Source organism: Hippoglossus stenolepis, chromosome 12, assembly GCF_022539355.2.
Source record: "Hippoglossus stenolepis isolate QCI-W04-F060 chromosome 12, HSTE1.2, whole genome shotgun sequence".
NCBI classification, from domain to species: domain Eukaryota; kingdom Metazoa; phylum Chordata; class Actinopteri; order Pleuronectiformes; family Pleuronectidae; genus Hippoglossus; species Hippoglossus stenolepis.
In genome coordinates this window covers 2,787,701-2,809,396 of record NC_061494.1, presented here as the reverse complement: position 1 = coordinate 2,809,396, position 21,696 = coordinate 2,787,701, and the positions used below count along the sequence as shown (strand labels likewise).

Here is a 21,696-nt window from a genome sequence, read left to right as displayed (position 1 = left end):
CTGGGTTAGCTGTGTGTTAGCTGTGTTAGCAGGGTTAGCTGTGTGTTAGCAGAGGGTTAGCTGCTCCTACAGTCAAAGCTCATGATATCTTAGTTCAGTGCAGGTCTGAAAGCAGCTGAATTCAGTTTGTTAATATGGTCGTTGCAGAACCACCAGTGATCATCACAGCTACCTTGTGTTTCTGCTGTTGTTACGTGTGCCTATATATTTACAAAGTGGTTGTGGAGTGTCCTGATGAGAGCGTTGTGCTCAGTCAGTGAGACGGTGTGAGACAGTGCGTGTGCACGAGGCTACGCACAGCGTATCTGTACCTGGCGGACATCAGGTGGTACACCAGAGGGTTGATGGCAGCACTGAGGCGGGAGAGGATCCCGGTGACCAGGTAAAAAGAAAAGTCTGTACTGTTAGGACCGGATCTCTGAGAACCATAGCTCGTGGTCAGACGGACGATGTAGGGCAGCCAGCACAGGACGAAGGCCAAGAAGATCACTCCTGATGGACATGAGGAGAAGGACACAGGAAGTGGACATGAGAATCCTCAATATCTGCAGGTGATAGAATACATTTCTCACACTGTTAAACAAGAGAGCTGTGTCTCAGTTCAGGGGCTGCAACCTTCAGAGGACACGATCTCCTCAACCCACCTCCTTCCACGGTCAGGTACACTGTGAAGGCTGAAACAAAATGAGACCGTCTGGTCCACAGAGGAGAAGCTTGTCCTGTCCTTAAGTTGGACACGACAGAAAGCTTAATGCCCCTTGGTTTTTTAACATGTGAGCCATTAGTTGAGTTGATACGGTTCGTCACCAAAGTGCAATGAGTCCTGGGACATGTTGGACCTGGAAGGATTCACTCATCAGAGCTTTCTCTGGTATGAAAGGAAGCATCTGTAGGAGCCTTTCTACTCGTGTCGCTGTGATGCAGCCCCTAAATTGACACACAGCTGGAAATAAAGATGGACGACATGACTGCTCCCCAAAAGTGAAGCCGAAGCATCTCGATTGCCCCCTGGTGGCTGGCTGCAGGTCCTAAACTTTGCCTGCCTCCTTGATGGTTACAGGTGGGACATGGACCAAACTAAAAAGTCAAAATACACGTCAAATATATTCTCAATGATGGTTTATATCATTTTATTTGGTTCTTATAAAACTAGTGAGTTCTTTTTCTGGTAAGTTTAGTTTTGATTTTCTATTGGATGATACAGTTCTGACTCTGACTCCAGATGTGCAAGCCGAGATGAAGACAAAGTATTAAATCTGTTCGTCCGCCTTTGTCAGTTGTATTTAGTAAAGCTAAATTCAGAACCTAAGGGTGTGTGTGTTGGATTGTGTTTCTCACCCAGCATCTTGACTGTGTGTCCGTGACTCTTGTCTTTACGGCTGCTTTGTGGACGGAGCCTCAGAGTCCGTCCAATCAGGATGTAGACCAGTCCCAGGATGCACAGGGTTACCAGGACATACAGGTTGAAGAGAATTATCATGGCCAACATGAGGCCTGAGGATAATGAGGATTCTGATTCTCTGCACACTTCATTTTCAACCTCTTTTCCCTTATGATCCACTTCCATCATGACCAAAAATGGTGCTGCACTGACAGCCGCTCCCAGCCAGAGGCAGCCAATCAGAGCCCTGGTTCTGCGACGTGTCACCAGCGTCTTGGAGGTGATTGGCCAGCAGACAACCAGGTACCTCTCCAGGGAGAGAAAGGTGATGTGGAGGATGGTGCAGAAGGTGCAGCACTTAGACAGGAACATGGTCAGCTTACAGACGCAGACTCCTAACTTCCAGCCTGTCCAGAGCTGGAAGAGACACAATCCGTTTAGTGCACGTTCAGCCAAACCATGAGTATCTGGTCAAATCACAGTGAACTGACACAAAAAGGTGTATAAGTATATAAGTATTATAGGATATATGTGAGGGCACCTTATATAGATCCAGAGGCAGCAGCAGGAGGAACAGCAGGTCACTAACAGCCATGCTGCTCAGGTAGAGATAGGCGGAGCTTCTCATGTTTGGGCGAAGCCAAACCACCAGAAGGGTCAGTGTGTTTCCAAGAAGGCCGAAGATTATCAGTGGAACCACAATCACGGTCCCACACACTAGAAAATGAAATATTGACGATTGATTTTCATTAGAATCACAAATTTACACATGTTCAGTCCACAATGGAAAATGGTAAAAAACATTCACAGAAATAATTAGTTCTCATGATTACTGGCACAAGAAGATGTTTTTTCTGTTTTTTCCTAAACTACTATGAAAGACTAGTATAAAAATATAAGAAACAACATTGAGTCAGGTAAAAATATCCTCTAAATGTTTTCTCCATAGCTCAGCAACATTTTCAGCCCCAGTGATCATATCAATATAAGATGGGAGGAATATTTTACTGTTATTTATAACTTTAACTTCCTTAGAAAATTCATTTGCATCATTCTGCTGAAGCTTTCTGGCCAAGTTCTGCTAATTAATTTTAATAAAATGTACTGTATATCTAAATCTAAACACACACACACACACACATATATTTGCTATTCATTTTATAACTCTCACTTTTCCTCGAGCACTTTTATTCATTTTCCAGATTGTTTTTACAGTTTCAGTTAAAATATTGCAGAGGTAATTCATCATGTTCACTGGAAACAGACGGGAGCAACTGGGCAGTTTAATATGTGGTGTGATTTTAAATCTATGCAAATGCTTGTGTGCATGTGTTTATATAACAATATATAACGTTTTAATTGGTGATATTTAAAGGTGCTGGGAGGAGGATCTGTTTATTGATTATTGACAGAATCAGGCTAAGAGGATAAACCTGTCTTTATGCTAAGCTAAGCTAAGCAGCTGCTTTGTATTTACTGTAGAATCATCTCAACTCTCAGTTTGTCTTTGTAATAATTTAATAAATTGTTTAATTAGTTATAAGAGGAAAATATTTGAGTTTTCTGTCCTTCAGATATAGGTTGAAGTTGTTTTTTTATAACTAATAATAATAACAGTAGCTGGCTGTATCATTTTAAAATCGTCTACAGTATCATCACCATTGTTTTGTACCCACCAATCCAGATCAATACAGACATTGTTTCCTCCTCCTGGCAGTCTTGGTTGGAGCAGTTTTCCTGGAAGCCTGGCGTGCTACAGTTTTTAACTCCACAGCTCACGTTTCCCTACTCCATTAGATCCATGACGGCTCAGGTGAGAGCAGGACGGCGAAACCTGCAGGGGAGAGGTGTGTGTGTCCCAGGTTCCACAGAACTGACGCACACTGATGGCTTTCCTATGACGCTCGATCACAGCCAACACTGAGAGGAATGGTCAAGTGCTGTCTAATCAGACGATGATGTTGTACAACTCGTTTTGAACGAACTTGGCAGAAATATGAGAAAGCCAATTCCCACTTGTATCGTTATCCAGCCCAAAGAACATGTCTAAGTAGGCACACTTCCAGTAAGGACTTCCATGAAAAGGAAACACACACACACACACACACACACACACACACACACACACACACACACAGGAGCAGGTCCAGTCATGGTAGAGGGACGCCTGCAAACTGCATCTTGGGCTGGGTCGACGCTGTAAAGCTGCTGCATAAAGGTAAGAAAATTCTTGCCATTTTAAAATTTACAGTCTCATCCAGACCCAAGAGCAGTAAGTAGCATCTAACACTCTCAAGAAAAGAACTGTAGTGGAAAATTCAACTGACCAGTGTCTAAGGTATTGGAAATTCCCCTGACCAGGTGTCTAACTGCTGTGATACTGTCTACCTGACAGGATGGAACCCTTATTTGGCGGTGTCTCACTGCTATGACCTTGATCAACAGGGTGCATGCCCTTATTTGGTGATGTTTTTCTTCCAACTGCTACAGCGGACGGACAGACACAGATGATCTCATGTCTTTCATGTCTTTTATCATATTATGTTTTATGAAACGCCTCTTTGTATAAGTTCTGGCTTTTGTGAACTTGCGGCCAGTTCCATTTTGAGCACCCGTGCTTGTTGTGTAACCTCTGCAGAGCTTACTATTATAAAGACTCAAAGGCAACTCCAGTCTGAGAATTTCATTATTTCAAATCTCAAGATGAATTTCCATCACAAACTTGGCGTCACGAACAGGATCCCTTGAAAGATCGTCTGGACCCGAGAAGTCTTCGGTGGCTTATCACCCAGGAGAGAAAATCTTCTGCCTCTACCTCCAACAGTTAAGAGAAGAGAGGGCCGAAATAACTTGGGTTCCGGACCTTCTTAAAAAAATTTAAAAAATTTTTTAAAAATTAAAAAAAAATTAAAATAAATAAATCAAGGTCGCAATGTGGAAAGACAGAAGATAATAAGAAAGTGTCTTGAAATGTGGGAAAAAGAGGCAGAGTGTAGGGACAGAAAACAAACATTTAAACAGATGGCTAAGGTTGATAAGAAGGAAACTGAGAAAGTTGAAAAGAAATCATATAGATCTCTGTATTCTCCATTACAGGGTGTGGCAGTCCTCTCCTCGACGCCTGCCTTCCTCCTCACCTACGACAAAACCCTCCTCCATGATGATGTGCAGAGACCAGACTCCACCAATCAATGATCAGGCCCATCTCAGACTCCACCCACCACTCTCCCAGTCTATGGAGACAGGGCAGCGGGAGGACTGAATGATGACGCCACCTCTTCCTCATCTTTAGGCCCCACTGACTTTGCAAAGATATGTCCGCACTGTGGGACCTCCGTCTGACTTCACCAGACTGGGATGATGCGGTTAATGCAGTATACGTCAACGCTCTCAACACACTCCTCAACGCCCTGAGGGCCACCTTCCCCAATAAAATTGACATGTCCAAAATAACGGGGTGCAAACAACAACCAGGCGAAACCGTAGGAGATTTCCTCACACGTTTCCTCGCAAGAAATCGCTTGCTAAACTAACCGCACACACACACACACCAGAGCAAACACAACTTTGTGGTTCTTATGTTAAGTACAATAATGATTCTTTTAAGAAAATGCCTCAACTCGAACTGCGTGTTAACGGTCACAAACTTAATTTCATGGTCGACTCTGGTGCAGGTTATTCTGTGGTTAGGATGTCAGATTTGCCTACATCTCCTGAGATGGGTGGTCGCTTTATATTCTCTCAAGGTGCCAGTGGTGCCAATGTAAAAGAAAATTTCACAAAACCTCTAAAATGCGCCGCTCAGTTTGACAAACATCCCATAAGGTTTGAACATGATTTTCCGCTGTCTCCCTGTTGCCCAATTAATCTATTAGAAAGAGATTTGATGATGGTGTTGGGCCTCAATTTAGTATCCTCCCCTGATGGAGTGACGGTTACTCACAATTCTTCTTCACCCCCCTTCACAATGTCACAGACCAAACATGAGCAGCTGTTTGTATATCAGTGGCAACTTCCTATAAATGTCTCCACTGATCTGCTCTCCACGTCACACTCTCTCGACACCCCTTTTTTCTGATTTTATGCACACTGATTCACTGCATTGCACTTCACATGTGACAGACACAGCAGATCACGTTTATGAATCTCTGTTTTTGCCTTTTCCTGATGATTTTCTGAAAGTGTCCAATATTTTTGGTCTGGTTCCAGAAGTGCAGCTTCCTCTGTCTCATGATGACCAGTGGCAAGACTTAGGCCCATTTGTCAGATCATGCCAGGCTGCCGTTGATTGGCAACCCACAACCACGCCTGATGTAATGTATTCACCCAGTCTGAGTGCATTTGATCCAAAAATGTCTCCAGCTCCAACTGTTCTCCAGCCACACGCTCATTTGTTGTGACTGAAAATCACCTTCATTCTTATGCAATGTTGTCCAGCCCCTCTGATGTTTTCTCCTTTACTTTCAGATCTGCCTGAAACACTGTGGGCAAAGGACAAATATAATGTGGGCAAAATCACTCCAAAATCTGATTATAGGCCATGTATACAACAATATCCACTCAGAAAGGGAGCAGTGGAGGGGATATGTCCTGTTTTTGAATCCTTTTTGCAGGCTGGTGTAATTGTCCCCTGCCCTGATTCACCGGTCCGCACTCCACTGTTCCTAGTTAAGAAGATCAGAGACAAAGGTCAACCTACTGTGTAGCGGTTTGTGCAGGATCTGAAGGCTGTGAATGATGCTGTAATTTCTCGATCGCCTATTGTTCCCAACCCATATACGCTGCTTTCCCAAATTCCGTCTAATGCAGCGTGGTTTTCGGTTGTAGACTTAACCAACGTTTTTTTTGTGTTCCTGTCCACAGGGACAGCCAGTACTGGTTAGTTTTTAATTTTGAAAACAAGGCCTACACTTTCACACGCCTATGTCAAGGCTACTGTGAATCTCCATCATTATACAATCAGGCTCTCAGGAACAGTCTTGAACCCCTCATCCTCATTCCGGGTTCAGCTCTCTTGCAGTATGTTGATGATCTACTAATTGCCAGTCCCACACAGGAGCAATGTGAAACAAATACGATCGCTTTGCTGAGACATCTGGCTCGTGAGGGCCATAAAGTCAGCCTCAGCAAACTACAGTTTGTACAACAAACTGTCACGTTTCTGGGACATGTCGTCACCAAAGATGGCAAATCCCTGTCTGATAAGAGAGTAGAAGCTATTGTTAACATGCCTAAACCCTTGACAACTCATGTCATTCATCATAGAACGTTCATTCCTGACTTTGCTCTTCTTGAAGCCCCTTAGGTGCTCTGTACCATGGCAAATCACTCACTCCTCACGAACGTGTGGTTTGGACTCCAGAGGCAGACAAGGCATTTGTCACACTGAAGAAGACGCTGCAGCAATCTCCCACTCTTGCTCTCCCTAACCCTGACAAACCTTTTGTTCAGGCTGTGGATGAGAGAGACCGCTGCATGACTTCCGTCTTCCTTCAGTCTCATGGTGACAAATATCGCCCTGTCGCCTACTTCTCCGCCGAACTTCATCCGGTGGCAGCTGGCCTTCCACGTTGTTTGCGTGCAGTGGCCGCCTGTGAAAAAAGCCTCACGAGACATAGTAGGTTACTCTGACTTGACACTCCTTGTTCCTCATGCTGTGTCTCTCATTCTTACAGAACAGAAGACCTCACATCTCTCTGCTGCTCGCTGGTTGAGGTATCACACTGTTCTTCTTGACATGCCCAACATCACAGTGAAACGCTGTTCAACTTTGAACCCAGCCACACTTCTTCCGCTTCCGGATGACAGGGAAGAACACAACTGTGTGGCTGAACTTCAAGTCCAGTGTTCCCCACGACCTGACCTCTCTGACGAACCTCTTTCTAACTCTGACTTGATTCTGTATGTCGATGGGTCCGCCTCACGTGACCCTGTCTCTGGTACTAACTGTGTTGGTTTTTCTGTTTGTTCAGATAACGAAGTGCTCCTCTCGAGTTCTCTTCCTCATCACCTCTCAGCCCAGGCAGTAGAGCTCATCGCACTCATGGAAGCATGCAAATTGGCTACTGGTAAAACACTCACAGTCTACACTGACTCCAGATATGCGTTCGGTGTAACTCATGATTTTGGCGCCCTTTGGCAAGACAGAAACTTCCTCACATCTTCTGGTAAAAAGATAGCACACCACGGTCTCATCACAGATCTTCTGTCTGCCATTTTGCATTGTTAAGAGACATTATTCCACGATGGGGAATTCCTAGCAGAATTTCCAGTGACAACGGCAGACACTTCGTAAACAAAGCTGTCAAACAACTCGGTTCTCATCTAACTATGGATGTGCGAACACACTGCATATCATCCAGCCAGTGGTGGAACTGTGGAACGAGAGAACGGCACACTCAAAACTAAACTTGCAAAGTGCTGTGAAGGTACAGGTCTTGCATCGACAAAAGTCCTGCCTCTGGTGCTGATGTACATGAGGATGAGAAAACGAACCCCACATTGGTGTGGATCCTCCGTCTTCTCCGCTTCCATCCACAGACTTGTGTGATCATGATATGTTGTCCTATTGCTCTAACCTGACTTCTTCTCTTTCAGACATCAGGAAACAGGTGGCAAGGGCCCTACCAGGTACTGCTCACAACCCACACAGCAGTGAAAGTTGCTGAAAGAGCCACCTGGATCCACGCCAGCCACTGCAAATGAGTACCAGCTCCATCTGACCAGCTGACGCCTTCAACTCAAAGCACACACACTGATACTTCCACAGGTTGAGAAGCACCGAGAGTGCCACACATCCAGGGTTGTGTGGCCTGAGAGGCTCTACGTGTTACTCATGATCTCCTCTATTATTGTTTTGCACATTATTCTGTCTAGATGCACTCCTGTAAAAGTCTCTGATGATCTAACGAACTGTCTTTTCCTACGGTGTCCTCTCAGAACCATCCAGCGCATGCAAATTTGACTAGACACAAGAGAAGTGATTCAGATCCCCTTGATCCGTAACTTATTCCCCATCCCTCCCTAACTGGACATTGACAGCACAGATGGTTCTGATGACGATACTCAATTTTAGGTTTTTTATGTTATTTTCTCCCCCCAGATTGCTTATGTGTTTCTTAGTGATTTCACTAGACAAAAACAGCTACTGCAATTATCCTTTCAACTTCATATTTTATGATGCTTTAATTTGAATCTCTGTGAATTTTTAAGGTTGATGTGAGTTACTCTATCAACTTTGTACATACTGAATCAATTTTACTTCCAAGCAAGAATTTAAAAAGTTTTTACTGGATATTTTCAACCTTAGATATACTGTATGTTGACATTTAACGTTTTATTACATTTTAATATGAGTTACTTTTGCCAATCAATACAGTAAGTTAAAAATTGATAATGGTTAATGAGATGATGATGTTGTTTGACCTGATTTCCTTCCATTTTTCATTTCGAATGCTTGCTCAATCACAGGAAAAGAACTTTTTTTTCTTTCCACAAAAACAGCAGCGGCTACCTATTGCACCTCCCTGCCATGCATCGATGTTCTAGAACCTCTCCATGGTGGATGTGACCCTGTACGTACGCAAAGTGCGTGGGTTGAAGACTCGTCGATATTCTTCTATGATTATGATGTTGATTATGATGTTTCTTGATTATTTTTCGTTAGTGATCATATTTTTATTGATGATCAAAGGGGGAAGTGTAGTGGAAAATTCAACTGACCAGTGTCTAAGGTATTGGAAATTCCCCTGACCAGGTGTCTAACTGCTGTGATACTGTCTACCTGACAGGATGGAACCCTTATTTGGTGGTGTCTCACTGCTATGACCTTGATCAACAGGGTGCATGCCCTTATTTGGTGATGTTTTTCTTCCAACTGCTACAGCGGACGGACAGACACAGATGATCTCATGTCTTTTTTCATATTATGTTTTATGAAACGCCTCTTTGTATAAGTTCTGGCTTTTGTGAACTTGCGGCCAGTTCCATTTTGAGCACCCGTGCTTGTTGTGTAACCTCTGCAGAGCTTACTATTATAAAGACTCAAAGGCAACTCCAGTCTGAGAATTTCATTATTTCAAATCTCAAGATGAATTTCCATCACAGAACCTTAAGCCTTTGTGCAATGTGATAATGAATTGATTGATAACGGAGAGAGGCTTGCAGGGGGGGGCCCTCACACAAACTAGTCCCCAAAATGGGGGAAGAGACCCCAAATAAATAAATATAAAATAAATTAAAAAAAATGAATTGAACTCCGTTAGCAAATTTGACTCCGGAGTCTTGTGAAGTTAATCCGACCTAATAAAATGTATGAGTAGAGTTGAGTAGACCTAAGGGTTTATGCCAAGAGGGCAGCGCAAAGGGCCAAGCCAAGGGTGGCACACGAGAATAAGACGGGAAACTGCAGCTGCTTCAAGCCTGGAAGCCGAGGAATGGCCGAATGAGATAAGGCCTGACTGCATCTGAACTGTGTCTGTGCCATGGGAAAAAGTCAGTGTGCATGCTGATGCAGCTTTATAATTAAAGGTTGGTCGGCAGAGCAATTGTGTCCTTTTCATATCTGTATTTAGTGAAGTCAATTGCATTTTTATGTGAATCTGAAGAAATTGTGTTATAAATTTGGAGAGATTATGCTGTGGGTCATTGCGTGTCAGTGACTAGGGCGTGGTTCATTGGTGATACGGAGAGATGTGCAGTCGTTGCTGTCTAAAACTAGACTGAGAGAAAGAAAATGGTTTTAGGGGCGTGGCATATCCCCCTTTCTTGCTCCTTCAAGTTTCTGTGAGCCTGCATGAGATTCTGTTTGCAGCTGCCTGTGGAGCTGCAATTACACTTAGGTGTGATACAATCAGCTGATACACATTATAAACCACAAATATAATGCTGAAAGAGTTTTTATATCCATGATCTAGGAAAATAAGACATAGTATTGTCCTTGCTTGGTATCATCCTGTGTTGTTTGATTGTTCAACTCTGTTGCTTAAACCCTGTTTTCACGACTAAGGAAAAAAATGGATAGAAATTGTAGTAAGTGTAATAAAAAACACAACATAAAATCATATTTCAATCCATTTATCAGTGCATTGTGAAATCACATTATCCCACAGTAAACTGAGTTTGTAAACTAAATGAAGAGTTGCTCAAATTAAAACTAAAGCTATGATCCAAAACTGTCGACTAAGTCTCAAGAGTACAGCAACAATATGGCTACACCAATAATCGTCCTAAACACAGAATATCCATCAAAGAAAAGAGACATAGAAGAAAATGGAAAATGGAAGAAACAAACTAAATGGTTAGACCCACCCTGGCCAAAGCAGGATGCATGTGATGTGAGCGTGTGTGAGGATATTAGGGATGAGTGATTACACCATTATCAGTTTCTGTATCTGTTCCACCAACTAAATTATCCATAGCCGTACTCGGAAGTGGGCGGGGCTTAAACCGGAAGTTTGTATTTTTATTGTTTATAAGAAAACTTTTTACAGCTTCAGATGAATGTTTTTGATCACAAGAGTAAGATAACTATTCAGAACACGTTTTTAATAAACTTCAGTGAATCCACTTAAACACAACACATGATAAAATGCAGGTTTTCATAAACATACTCAACTCAATGAGTTTTCATAATCACATTTTTTAAAAGTTACATTTAAACGGTGTGATGTTTGTGTGTATGACTCATCACAGGGCTTCTTTACTACCTGTCGTAGTTTTTGTTTTTGGTGGGGGGGGGTTGCTGTATTTTTAATATCTACACAAAGTAAAACACAATGTTAACTAGGGCTACGTTGTAGCACTAACGGGCCCGAGCACAGGCATTTTGAAGCCTGTTGCGGTTAGTGGAGAGAGCGATCATTGAACAAGCGCACGTCTCCACGTTGCATGCGTTTTGCGCACTGCGGCAAGGACAAACACTTCACTTCCTGCGTCCGTCATGCGATGTCGATCCTTTCCTGCTAATTGCTCATTACGGTCCACGCTATCAAATAGCACATCACACTGTGAAAAGTTTATGTAAATCGAATGATATTTGTAAAACAAAGCTTACTTCCTGTTGCCAGTAGGTGGCGCAATCACTATTATTACGTACAGACTAATATATCTGTTCAAGTAGGGGCTCTGATGTAGCGTGAGCAATTTTGTGTCAATTGGACAATGTTACAACAACTTCATTTTCACACTGATCAGTAGGTGGCGCTATGACCCTGAACTAATACTAATATATGGATGTGTTCAGGTCAGGATTGTGATCATAGGTCAGTAGTTTGGAGCCGGTTGGATACTGCAGGGTGGATTTACAAAGTACTTCCTTTTTCATGGCGAATCAGTAGGTGGCGCTATGACACTGAGGAAATATTGACACATAGAGCTGTTCAGGCTTGGACTCTAATCATGTGACAGAAGTTTGGTAGTGATAGGACTATGCACTGGAGTATGACAACATCGTGTCCTTTGGCGAAGGATGATCCTTCGCCGCACCGCAATGTTGCCACGGTTTGAGGAAATGTCACAATTCTGACCATGGTCCATTGACTTCTCTCAGCTCATTTGAGCTCTATATTGTTAAGCAGCCAGGAGCAGTGCATCAAAGTATAAAACATGTCACTTCCTGTAGCCAGCAGGTGGCGCTGTGTTTTTAAGCCATGATTTCTGTGTAGATGTCATCAGGCCGGGATTCTTGTCTTACATGTCTAGTTTGGACTCGATTGGACAAAATATGTCAGAGATACAGAACCTCATGTTTTGATGGCGTGTCATCAAAATGCTACGCCACGCCACGGTCACACTGTGTGATGAAATCAAATATACCGAGTCAGTTTATATCTCCATCTTGTTTAGATGACATTCCCAGAAGTTGAAGTTGATCTGATGAAAGCCCTGGGACAAGTTCGTCAAAGTAAAAATGTGAAAAATGGCCAAAATGGCCATTAAAGTCAAAATGGCGGGCTTCCTGTTTGGTCCAGCATATCTATCCAAGAGACTTATTTGTTTGTTCTGAAAAGACACATGTCCCTATCGATTTTTGTAGATGTCGGCCAATCGTAGTGCCGGGGCTGCACTTTAGGGGGCGCTAGTCAGTTATTTTGCCAAGCCCATTTCTTAAAACCATATGAATATCTTCGGGGGGGGCTGTTGATACACACATGTAGTTTGAGGGTGAATGAAGTATGAACAGTGAAGTTACAGCAATTTCGTGTGTCACGGCAAGTTGATGAACTTTGACGCCACGCCACTATTATGGCGTTAGACGAAAAGTCACAGTAATCTTATGCCTTCATGATCAATGTCTTGAGACCCGTTTGATACAGTTTGACATGGCTGCGGGCAGTGGGTGAGGAGGAATACCTCGAAGTATAAGACGTTCCAAAAACAAGACATTTCCTGTTTCCACCAGGGGGCGCTGTGATTTTAAGTCATGATTTCTGTGTAGATGTCATAAAGCCGGGACTCTTGTCCTACATGTCTAGTTTGGACCATGTATGTCCGAGATACAGAACCTCGTGTTTTGATGGCATGTAATCAAACTTTGACGCCATGCCACGGTCACACCGTGTGACGAAAAATTGATCTTTGGGTTATTTTTTATCTCCGTCTTGTTGTGATGACACTCATCTCAATTTGAAGTTGATCAGATAAAAGCCCTGGGACAAGTACATCAAAGTAAAAATGTGGAATATGGCCAAAATGGCCACTAAATGCAAAATGGCGGGCTTCCTGTTGCGTTTTTCATAATGCTCCTTGAGACTTTTTTGCATGACTGGTTAGGTAGGACATGTTTTAGGGCTGTTGGTGTTGGATTGTATTAGTTTTAGCTTGGTGTACCTAATAAACTGCTTCACTTAGTTCCTTATGCAATACGTTACCCTTCATGTCCATTGTATAATACTTTGTGCATTGTCAGGGATTTGTTCTGCAGTTGAAAAACAAATGACTTAAAGGGGACATAGCATGCAAATTCCACTTTGTTAGTGCTTCTACAGGTTAATGTGGGTATCTGGCATGTCTGCAACCCAAAAACTCTGGGAAAAAAAACACTGGCGTTTTGTTATAGTTCCTCTAAGTCCAAGCGTCATGTAGGCGGCTGATCGCTTCCTGGGTATTGTGTCGTAACAAGGAACTGAAGTCTCCTACATGGTCTTGGCCCCCGTCCCCCACTCGTTACTTCCGGGTTTACACCGGAGGCTTGGCGGGCTGCCGGGCAGCGCAGCGCCGTTCCCAAGCGCGCAGCCGGGCTGTTCACCACCCGGGCGAGCATTTCTCGTAGTCAGCCCGCGATTCACTCGCATGTGGCATTTGTCTGGATCGTTGGGACTGGGAGGCTGCAGCAGCTGCTCGGGGCGACCGCTGCATCTCCGATGCGTGAGCTGGAATTGTGTCAGCGCCACACAGCAGCAGTGTGGAGGACTTCCGCAGTGTTCAGCGCTACTGTAACCCCAGAACCCCGACATTCAACGGGTACAACAACAAGCGCAGAAAGCAGAATCGCGGAGCTGACCTTATATATACAGTCTATGGGGCTGACCAGCGGAGAAATGCTCGTCCGTGTGAACAGCCAGGCGGCTGCGCGCTTGAGAACGGCGCTGCGCTGCCTCGCAGCAGTCTTCCACACTGCCAGCTGTGTGGAAGACTTCCGCGATGTTCAGCTCTACTGTCGCGGGTTACAGTAGTTGCCGGGTTACAGTAGTTACGCGGGTTATTAGTTACGCGAATTTTTGGTAGTTACGCCCGAAATTTTTTGGACCAGGCATGCGGGCAGCGGCGCCCGTTCTCCAGCACGCAGCCGCCTGGCTGTCTGCAGAATGAGCATTTCAGTCAACACCCCGCCAGGCTGCTGGGTCAGCCCGCGATCTGCTCACAGCTTGTTGTTGTACCCGTTGAATGTCGGGGTTCGGGGGAGTAATGATGGTCTTCTGGCCCCCTCCTCTTTCTCTCTCTGTCTGTCTGCTTGTGTGCTTGTAGTGGATGGGCAGAGGGGACATTTGATTATGTGATTAGGGGAAATTAAAACTCCGGGACAACAAGGGAATACAAGTATGGGATGCATATTTGATAATTTATATCATATAAAATATGTAATTTATATCGTTTAAAATCATGGGGAGAGGGGAGGGGAGCTGGCTCATTAGCATTTAAAGGAACAGGCACTCAAAACGAGTCACTCTCTGGAGGGCTGTTTTATACAGGAGTAAAAGGGTGCTGTTTATATGATCCTTGTATTTTGACCAAAGTATGTTACAGACATTTCATTAAGACCCCGGAACCATATCAACTTGTGGTAAATGGGCATGCTATGTCCCTTTAGATAAATTATGAATAAAATTCACATATTTTTCATTTGGAGAAGTGATGAATGTCACTGTCTGATCTGTGTCAGCACCAAAGTTGGGAAAGTGCCTTTCTGAAAAGATCTAAAACTTATAAAATGTATGTTTCCATGTAAATAAGCGATGTATTTCATTGGCTCTTTTGTTTTTCACATCATGAAATCCTCACTAGTCTCTGGTTGTAAATAATATCTCCTAAGGTAGGTATACGTTGATACACAACCAGATAATGCCTTGCAGCAACACTAGAAACTAAGTGAACTGCTACCAATGCCTTGCCATCCAAAACATCGAATGCAGTTTAAAGGACAACATTTATCATGAGAGGAACAGCGAAGAGGGCCTCCTCCACTGGCCAGTAGTGGTCAGTTGGAGCAAGTCGAGACTGGGAGATGATCTGGTGGATAATGGGCAGCGACTTACAGTCCCATCACATATTGTCACTACCACCTAAGACCTGACCTGATAATCTGGTCTAATACTCTGTGCATCGTCTACTTTTAGAATTGACAGTACCCTAGGTGGATAATGTTGATGAAGCAAATGAGAAGGAAGCTGTAGTATGCAGACCTTGCATTTGAGGCACAACAATGTGGCTGGAAAGCAATAGCTTGCCCTGTGGAGGTTGGCTGCACCATTAGGTTGCACAAAGATCTGGAGATCATCGACAAGCCTGCTTGGACCATAAAGAAACATCACACACTGCGGCATGCAGCCAATGGCTCTGGATCAGGAGGAAAGATCAGCAACTGGGCCCCATGCTAGGGACATGCACCCAGGTCTGATCAACCTGGTGGGCCTGCCTTAAAAGAGGTTGTCTTGTGATTAAAGGCCTAAACACCTGATGACGCTAAGGTACACAACTGAAGATATGTCCCTAACATCCGCTGGTGGTCACTAACATCCGCTAACATCAACTGGCAATAGGCATTAATTGCTGCGGTGACGTACAAGAATATTCTCATCTTGTCTATGTTCTAAAAATGGTACAGAGTTTAGTTTAAAAAGGCTAAAGAGGTAATGATGTCACGATCTACTGAGCAGCCACATGGCTTTCATAGTACTGCCATAATACCCAGCAGCCAGTCAGATTTACCTTTATCCTCAAGCGTACCCTCAAGTTAGAAGGCCTGTATCATTGATCAGAAGGTCAAAACACTTGATGGCCTTCAAGGTGCACAACTGAAGTTATGTCCCTAACATCCGCTGGTGGCCCCTAACACCTGCTAACATCTAATGTTTTTGTATTAATTTGTACCAGAAGACCTTCAGACGTACAAGGGATATTCTACATCTTATCCTATATATTAAATCATATAAACTCTTGTTGCTTTTTTACATAAGTGAGATATAAAAAATATGTTGCAGTTGTAATATTTCCATCTTCCTGCAGAAATTTAACTCCAAAATTGAATTAGTTGAGATCTCAAATTTCCTTCAAAATGAAGACAAACACAAATCAAATACTGTATCGTTACGGTGATAGTCAGCAGCAACTGTCTTATTCTGAAAATATCAACAGTTAGATGCTTACTATAAGCTATTTGATCACCAGCCATAATGAGGTCACTCTACTCTGCCTTATACAGCTTGTTGGAGCTAAGTTCAGGTGAAGGTGCTGATGGCTGATGAATTAAAGGAAAGAAACTAAACTTGCACCTGTGAAACAGTGAATTTTCAGCTTGTAAAACAGCAAAACTTTAGTCTCAGTGGAATAACTCCTGAGAACAAATTATTCGATTTTGAATCTTTTAATAATTGTTTTAAATATGGGAGGGGAACGGGAGGTACCTGGAGAAAGCCACAGCAAGACTTAAGTCTGAGTGGAATAAATACTGAGAGCAAATAATTCCATTTTATACATTTTATTCATTTTTATAAATGTGGGGATAACAGGAGCACCTGGAGAAACATATTTAAATTTGAAAGTGAAGCTATCGGAATAACATCATCCACCTTTATCTCCGGAAGAAGGAAGAAAGCCTGCTCTGAAAGGGAGAAGACGCCAGGCTTTTTACTGGCGTCTTTTCAAAGAGGAGCTAATTGATATCTCAAGTTCTGGATCTCTTAAAGAAAGGGGAAACCAATAGCATCTCTGGACAAGGCCACTTCTTACACAACTCCTTAAAGTGACCTCGTCAAGGTTGTGTTGGGGTTGAGTTGGAGTCAATGTCTTTGACCTCGGCCCATATTCTCTCCAGCAGATGATGACTTGTGTCTGTTATGCTTGACATCAGTCCGGGTCACCTTTGCCTTCTTATAGATTTGTGTGATGAGCTGGTCCAAGAGAACACTGACATACATTTTATATCTGTCTGCTGCCAGCATCTCACAATCTTCTCCCTGGAGTTCCTGTCTGATGATGCTGAGTTCTCCTTTCTTTACTGACCTCTGATGATGTTGTCTGCTTCGATCTTTCTCTCAATGCTGCTGACCACTGCTGGTGTTGACTGCTTCGATCTTTTCTTCCTCCGCTGCTGACCTCTGATGATGTTGACTGCTTAGGTCTTTTCTTCCCTCCGCTGCTGACCTCTGATGATGTTGACTGCTTAGGTCTTTTCTTCCCTCCGCTGCTGACCTCTGATGATGTTGACTGCTTCGATCTTTTCTCCTCAATGCTGTTGAACACTGCTGGTGTTGACTTCTTCGGTCTTTTATTCCCCTCCTGCTGACCTCTGATGATGTTGACTGCTTCGATGTTTTCTCCTCAATGCTGCTGACCTCTGATGATGATGACTGCTTGTTTGGTTTCCAGTGAGTCGATGGCCATAAAAGCCTCTGACACCCTTTTTGTGTGGCAGTTAACTTGGTTGTTCGACTGCCAGCTTATCAAGGACAGAAAACAAAACACCCTGGTCTGAATGTCTGCATATATGCCCCTGTGTGCCTTAGAGACAGCCACCTTTTTCACTGGACCTGAACTAATGTCTGAATTCCTTCCAGGTGCGTGTGCGCATAGATGAGATCTGAAAGCTGTTTTGTGAATACAAGAACCTTTTCAGATGGAGTCTTTTCAGCGTTGGAATGCAGAACTTTCATTTCCACCTCCCGGCTTCTCCTTCTCCGAAGCACAGCGTCAATACTAGCCATCAATGACTGTATCGTCAACCTCCTATTGACTTTGGTCTCCTCCTTGCACTTTTTCGCGACTGTCCAGTATTTGAAGCGTCCCTGCTGTGTAAAAGTCTTTATATGAAAAGACTATTGATGCGTCCTCATTCCTTTACTGATTGAGAGGTTTGGCTGTGGAGATTCCTTTCCATTTTTGCTTTCCTTATTGATTGACTCAATAATTTCATCTAAACCATATCAATCTCTGGAAAACGATGAATTGAGAAAGAGGCTGTCATTGAACTCATTAAAAGAAGTCTGTGATGTCAGTCTCAAACTATTGTTGATTGTTTCCTGGACAAGCATCTTCCCACTATCCCATACTGCTTGTTGTTTGAACCTCCCTCTGAGAACTACCTGACTTGGAGCTGACTCCTGAAGAGTGGGAGCTTGAAGAGGTCCTACACATCGAATGGGATCATCTGAAGCGTCCTGTTCCTCTGAGGAAATGGCCGACTTCGCCTGCGCGATTGACACTCGAGCAAGAGTTCGATTTTTTTGCATCTGCCTTTAACGTCTCGCAGGCATAACAGATCATCTTCTGGACTTTAGCGGGGTTAATGAGGCGGGTTGGTATAGGCTTCTCAGAGCTCACACAGGTGGAGCTTGCAGACAGGTGGAGTTGACAGTCTTCGTCACCTCCTCTACAACCAAGTCTGTAGGCTTATCCAAACTCTTGAACTTTGTTGTGCCTGGTGAAGAGACTGTCGTTGAGTGTCGCAGAATGGACCGAACTTCTTCCCTCAGACAAGGGTGCATGGGGACAGCATCGCTTTGCAATGGCATTTAGACGGTCGTCATTAACTTCAGCAGAATCTGCCAACATAAATGTTGTAGCTTCATCGGTTTGCATGACTTCAACGGGCTCCACTGCTCTGCAGTGATCTTCGTAAAAAGGACTCGGAAATCACGGGCGGACAGTCTCTGCCTTCACCTCATTTGTTTCACTCTCGAGTGATCTCCATTACGACTGTTGTTTGTTTCAATGTGTGTTACGAATTATTATTTTAAGCTGTTCAAGATGTGTTTTCCAAATTCTCATGAAAATCTCTTATCTTCTTTGTTCTACCAATTAGCTGGTTAGTGCAGACTGATTCTTCACTTCTTATTTTTCTGAGATAAAGAGCATGCTTTAAAGAATAGAAAGGGAATTGAAGCAAAGGAGTTTAAAGGAATTAAGCAAAGGGGTTAAAGGAATTGAAGCAAAAGGAGGTTCAAGAAATTCAAACAAGGGGTTAAAAAAGGACTATGATGTCACTAATAGATCAAAGGAAACCATAAACTGTTTTGCCTGCTGCCGTATGGCGGCCAATTACCGCAGCATCCGGGCCCGCACCACCAGGCTCAGAGACAGTTTCATCCCCAGGCCATAAGACTTTTAAACTCCTCCAATCTGCAATAACTCCACTAAACCAGCAACTTAGCATATTTGCACTATTATTGCACATAATTGCACTATTGTTTTTTTCTTAAGGTGTATATATACATTTAGATATATACATATTTTATTTTCTATTTAAAATTTTTGATATTCTATTTTATATTATTTTATTCAATATTTTTGCTTGTAATATTCAAGACGTGCTATAAAGAGCCTGTGACCCGGCATTTCATTGCCAGCGACTGCTTAATGTAATTGTTGTGCATTTGACAATAAACTCTTGAATCTTGAATCTTGAATCCCACTTGGATCGACCTTGTATTGCAGTACCTCTAGGAGCAGTTGCACCAACTCAGTAGATAGCGGTAATCAGTCCAAAATACTCTGTTTAATCTGTGACAATACATGACACAAAGAAGTTTTTTTACAGTTATCTTCTGGGATCACATGATCAAGTCCCTTTCCCAACATATATTTTAAGGCCCTGCAACTTTGGAAATGTAAATAAATATAATCATAGAGTTTTGATGCTCCCTTACTTTTGTGCTCCATCTTGGTGAGATCTTCAATTCAGTTGTACCTTGAAAATGTGTTTATTTAAGGAAACTCTAGCAATGCCTAATTTAATAACCAATGCCTAGGTACACTGAGTGGAACTAATGCAGTCCCATACAAATGCCATATATTACATAAAGATTGTACATTTCATGAAGGTAGGACATGTTTTAGGGCTGTTGGATTGTATTAGTTTTAGCTTGGTGTACCTAATAAACTGCTTCATAGTTCCTTATACATCGTTACCCTTCATGTCCATTGTATAATACTTTGTGCATTGTCAGGGATTTGTTCTGCAGTTGAAAAACAAATGACTTAAGATAAATTGTGAATAAAATTCACATATTTTTCATTTGGAGAAGTGATGAATGTCACTGTCTGATCTGTGTCAGCACCAAAGTTGGGAAAGTGCCTTTCTGAAAAAGATCTAAAACTTATAAAATGTTATGTTTCCATGTAAATAAACGATGTATTTCATTGGCTCTTTTTGTGAATGTACATCAACGAAATAACCAGCGTCTGCCTGTGGAATTACAGGATTTAATCTGAATTTGTTTGTTCTCTAAAGCTAATGTCCAATTTTTCCTCTTCACATTTGCAGTATGTTGTCCAACATCAGAGTTTAAAGGTTAACACTGCATCAAATGATAACATGAAGTCAGCTTAGAATCATGTTGAAAACTAAAGAATGTTAAAAGTTAAATTTGTTCAGTTTGATATCTTTTATTTCAGACTGTCGGGTATTTGTATGGTCTACGGTTGTAAAATAATCAGATCATTTAAGTCAGATCAGTTTTCACTCAGGTTATTTTGTGTCATGAATGGATTCATATAGAGACAACTAACTAACATTATTACGCTAGGAGTCAGAGCACATCCTCACTGGTTGTAAAATAAGTATCTCCTAAGGTGATTATACGTTGATACACAACCAGATAATGCCTTGCAGCAACTTACTAGAAACTAAGTGAACTGCTACCAATGCCTTGCCATCCAAAACATCGAATGCAGTTTAAAGGACAACATTTATCAGCGAGGAGGAACAGGGAAAGGGCCTCCTCCACTGGCCAGTAGTGGTCAGTTGGAGCAAGTCCGGAGACTGGGAGATGCTGGTGGATGTGGGCCAGCGACTTACAGTCCCATCACATATTGTCACTACCACCCTAAGACCTGACCTGATAATCTGGTCTAATACCCTGTCACATCAAATCTACTTTTTAGAATTGACAGTACCCTAGGTGGATAATGTTGATGAAGCAAATGAGAGGAAAAGGCTGTGGTATACCCAGACCGCGCATTTGAGGCACAGCAATGTGGCTGGAAGCAATAGCTTGCCCTGTGGAGGTTGGCTGCACCATTAGGTTGCACAAAGATCTGGAGATCCATCGACAAGCCCTGCGCAGGACCATAAAAAGAAACATCACACACTGCAGAACGCTGCAGCCAATGGCTCTGGATCAGGAGAAAGATCCCAACTGGGCCCCCAATATGCTAGGGACATGCACCCAGTCTGATCAACCTGTGAGTGGGCCTGCCTTAAGAGGTTGTCTTGTGATTAAAGGCCTAAACACCTGATAGCGCTAAGGTACACAACTGAAGACCATATCCTAACATCCGCTGGTGGTCACTAACATCCGCTAACATCAACTGGCAATAGGCATTAATTGCTGGTCGAGCAGTATAAAGGGAATATTCTCCATCTTGTCCTATGTTCTAAAATGGTACAGAGTTTAGTTTAAAAAGGCTAAAGAGGTAATGATGTCTGATCTACTGAGAGCAGCCACATGGCTTTCATAGTACTGCCATAATACCCAGCGGCCAGTCAGTTTACCCCTTTATCCTCAGCGTACCCTCAAGTTCGGCCTGTATCATTGATCAGAAGGTCAAGCACTTGATGACTAAGATTGCACAACTGAAGTTATGTCCTAACATCCGCT

At 43.0% G+C, this 21,696-nt stretch overlaps 1 protein-coding gene across 1 annotated transcript in view; it reads right to left on the bottom strand.

Moving 5' to 3' along the window:
- Nucleotides 1–253: 253 nt before the first annotated feature.
- The window catches only part of LOC118119125 (growth hormone secretagogue receptor type 1-like), a 40,273-nt gene continuing 18,830 nt past the window's right edge, over nt 254–21,696 (bottom strand). The window contains exons 2-5 of the mRNA XM_047342383.1: nt 1,923–2,098; nt 1,339–1,798; nt 645–674; nt 254–492 (exon numbers count right to left, since the gene is read on the bottom strand). Of these exons, the coding sequence (XP_047198339.1) occupies nt 254–492; nt 645–674; nt 1,339–1,798; nt 1,923–2,098 (905 nt within the window). The remainder of the gene's footprint in view (nt 493–644; nt 675–1,338; nt 1,799–1,922; nt 2,099–21,696) is intronic.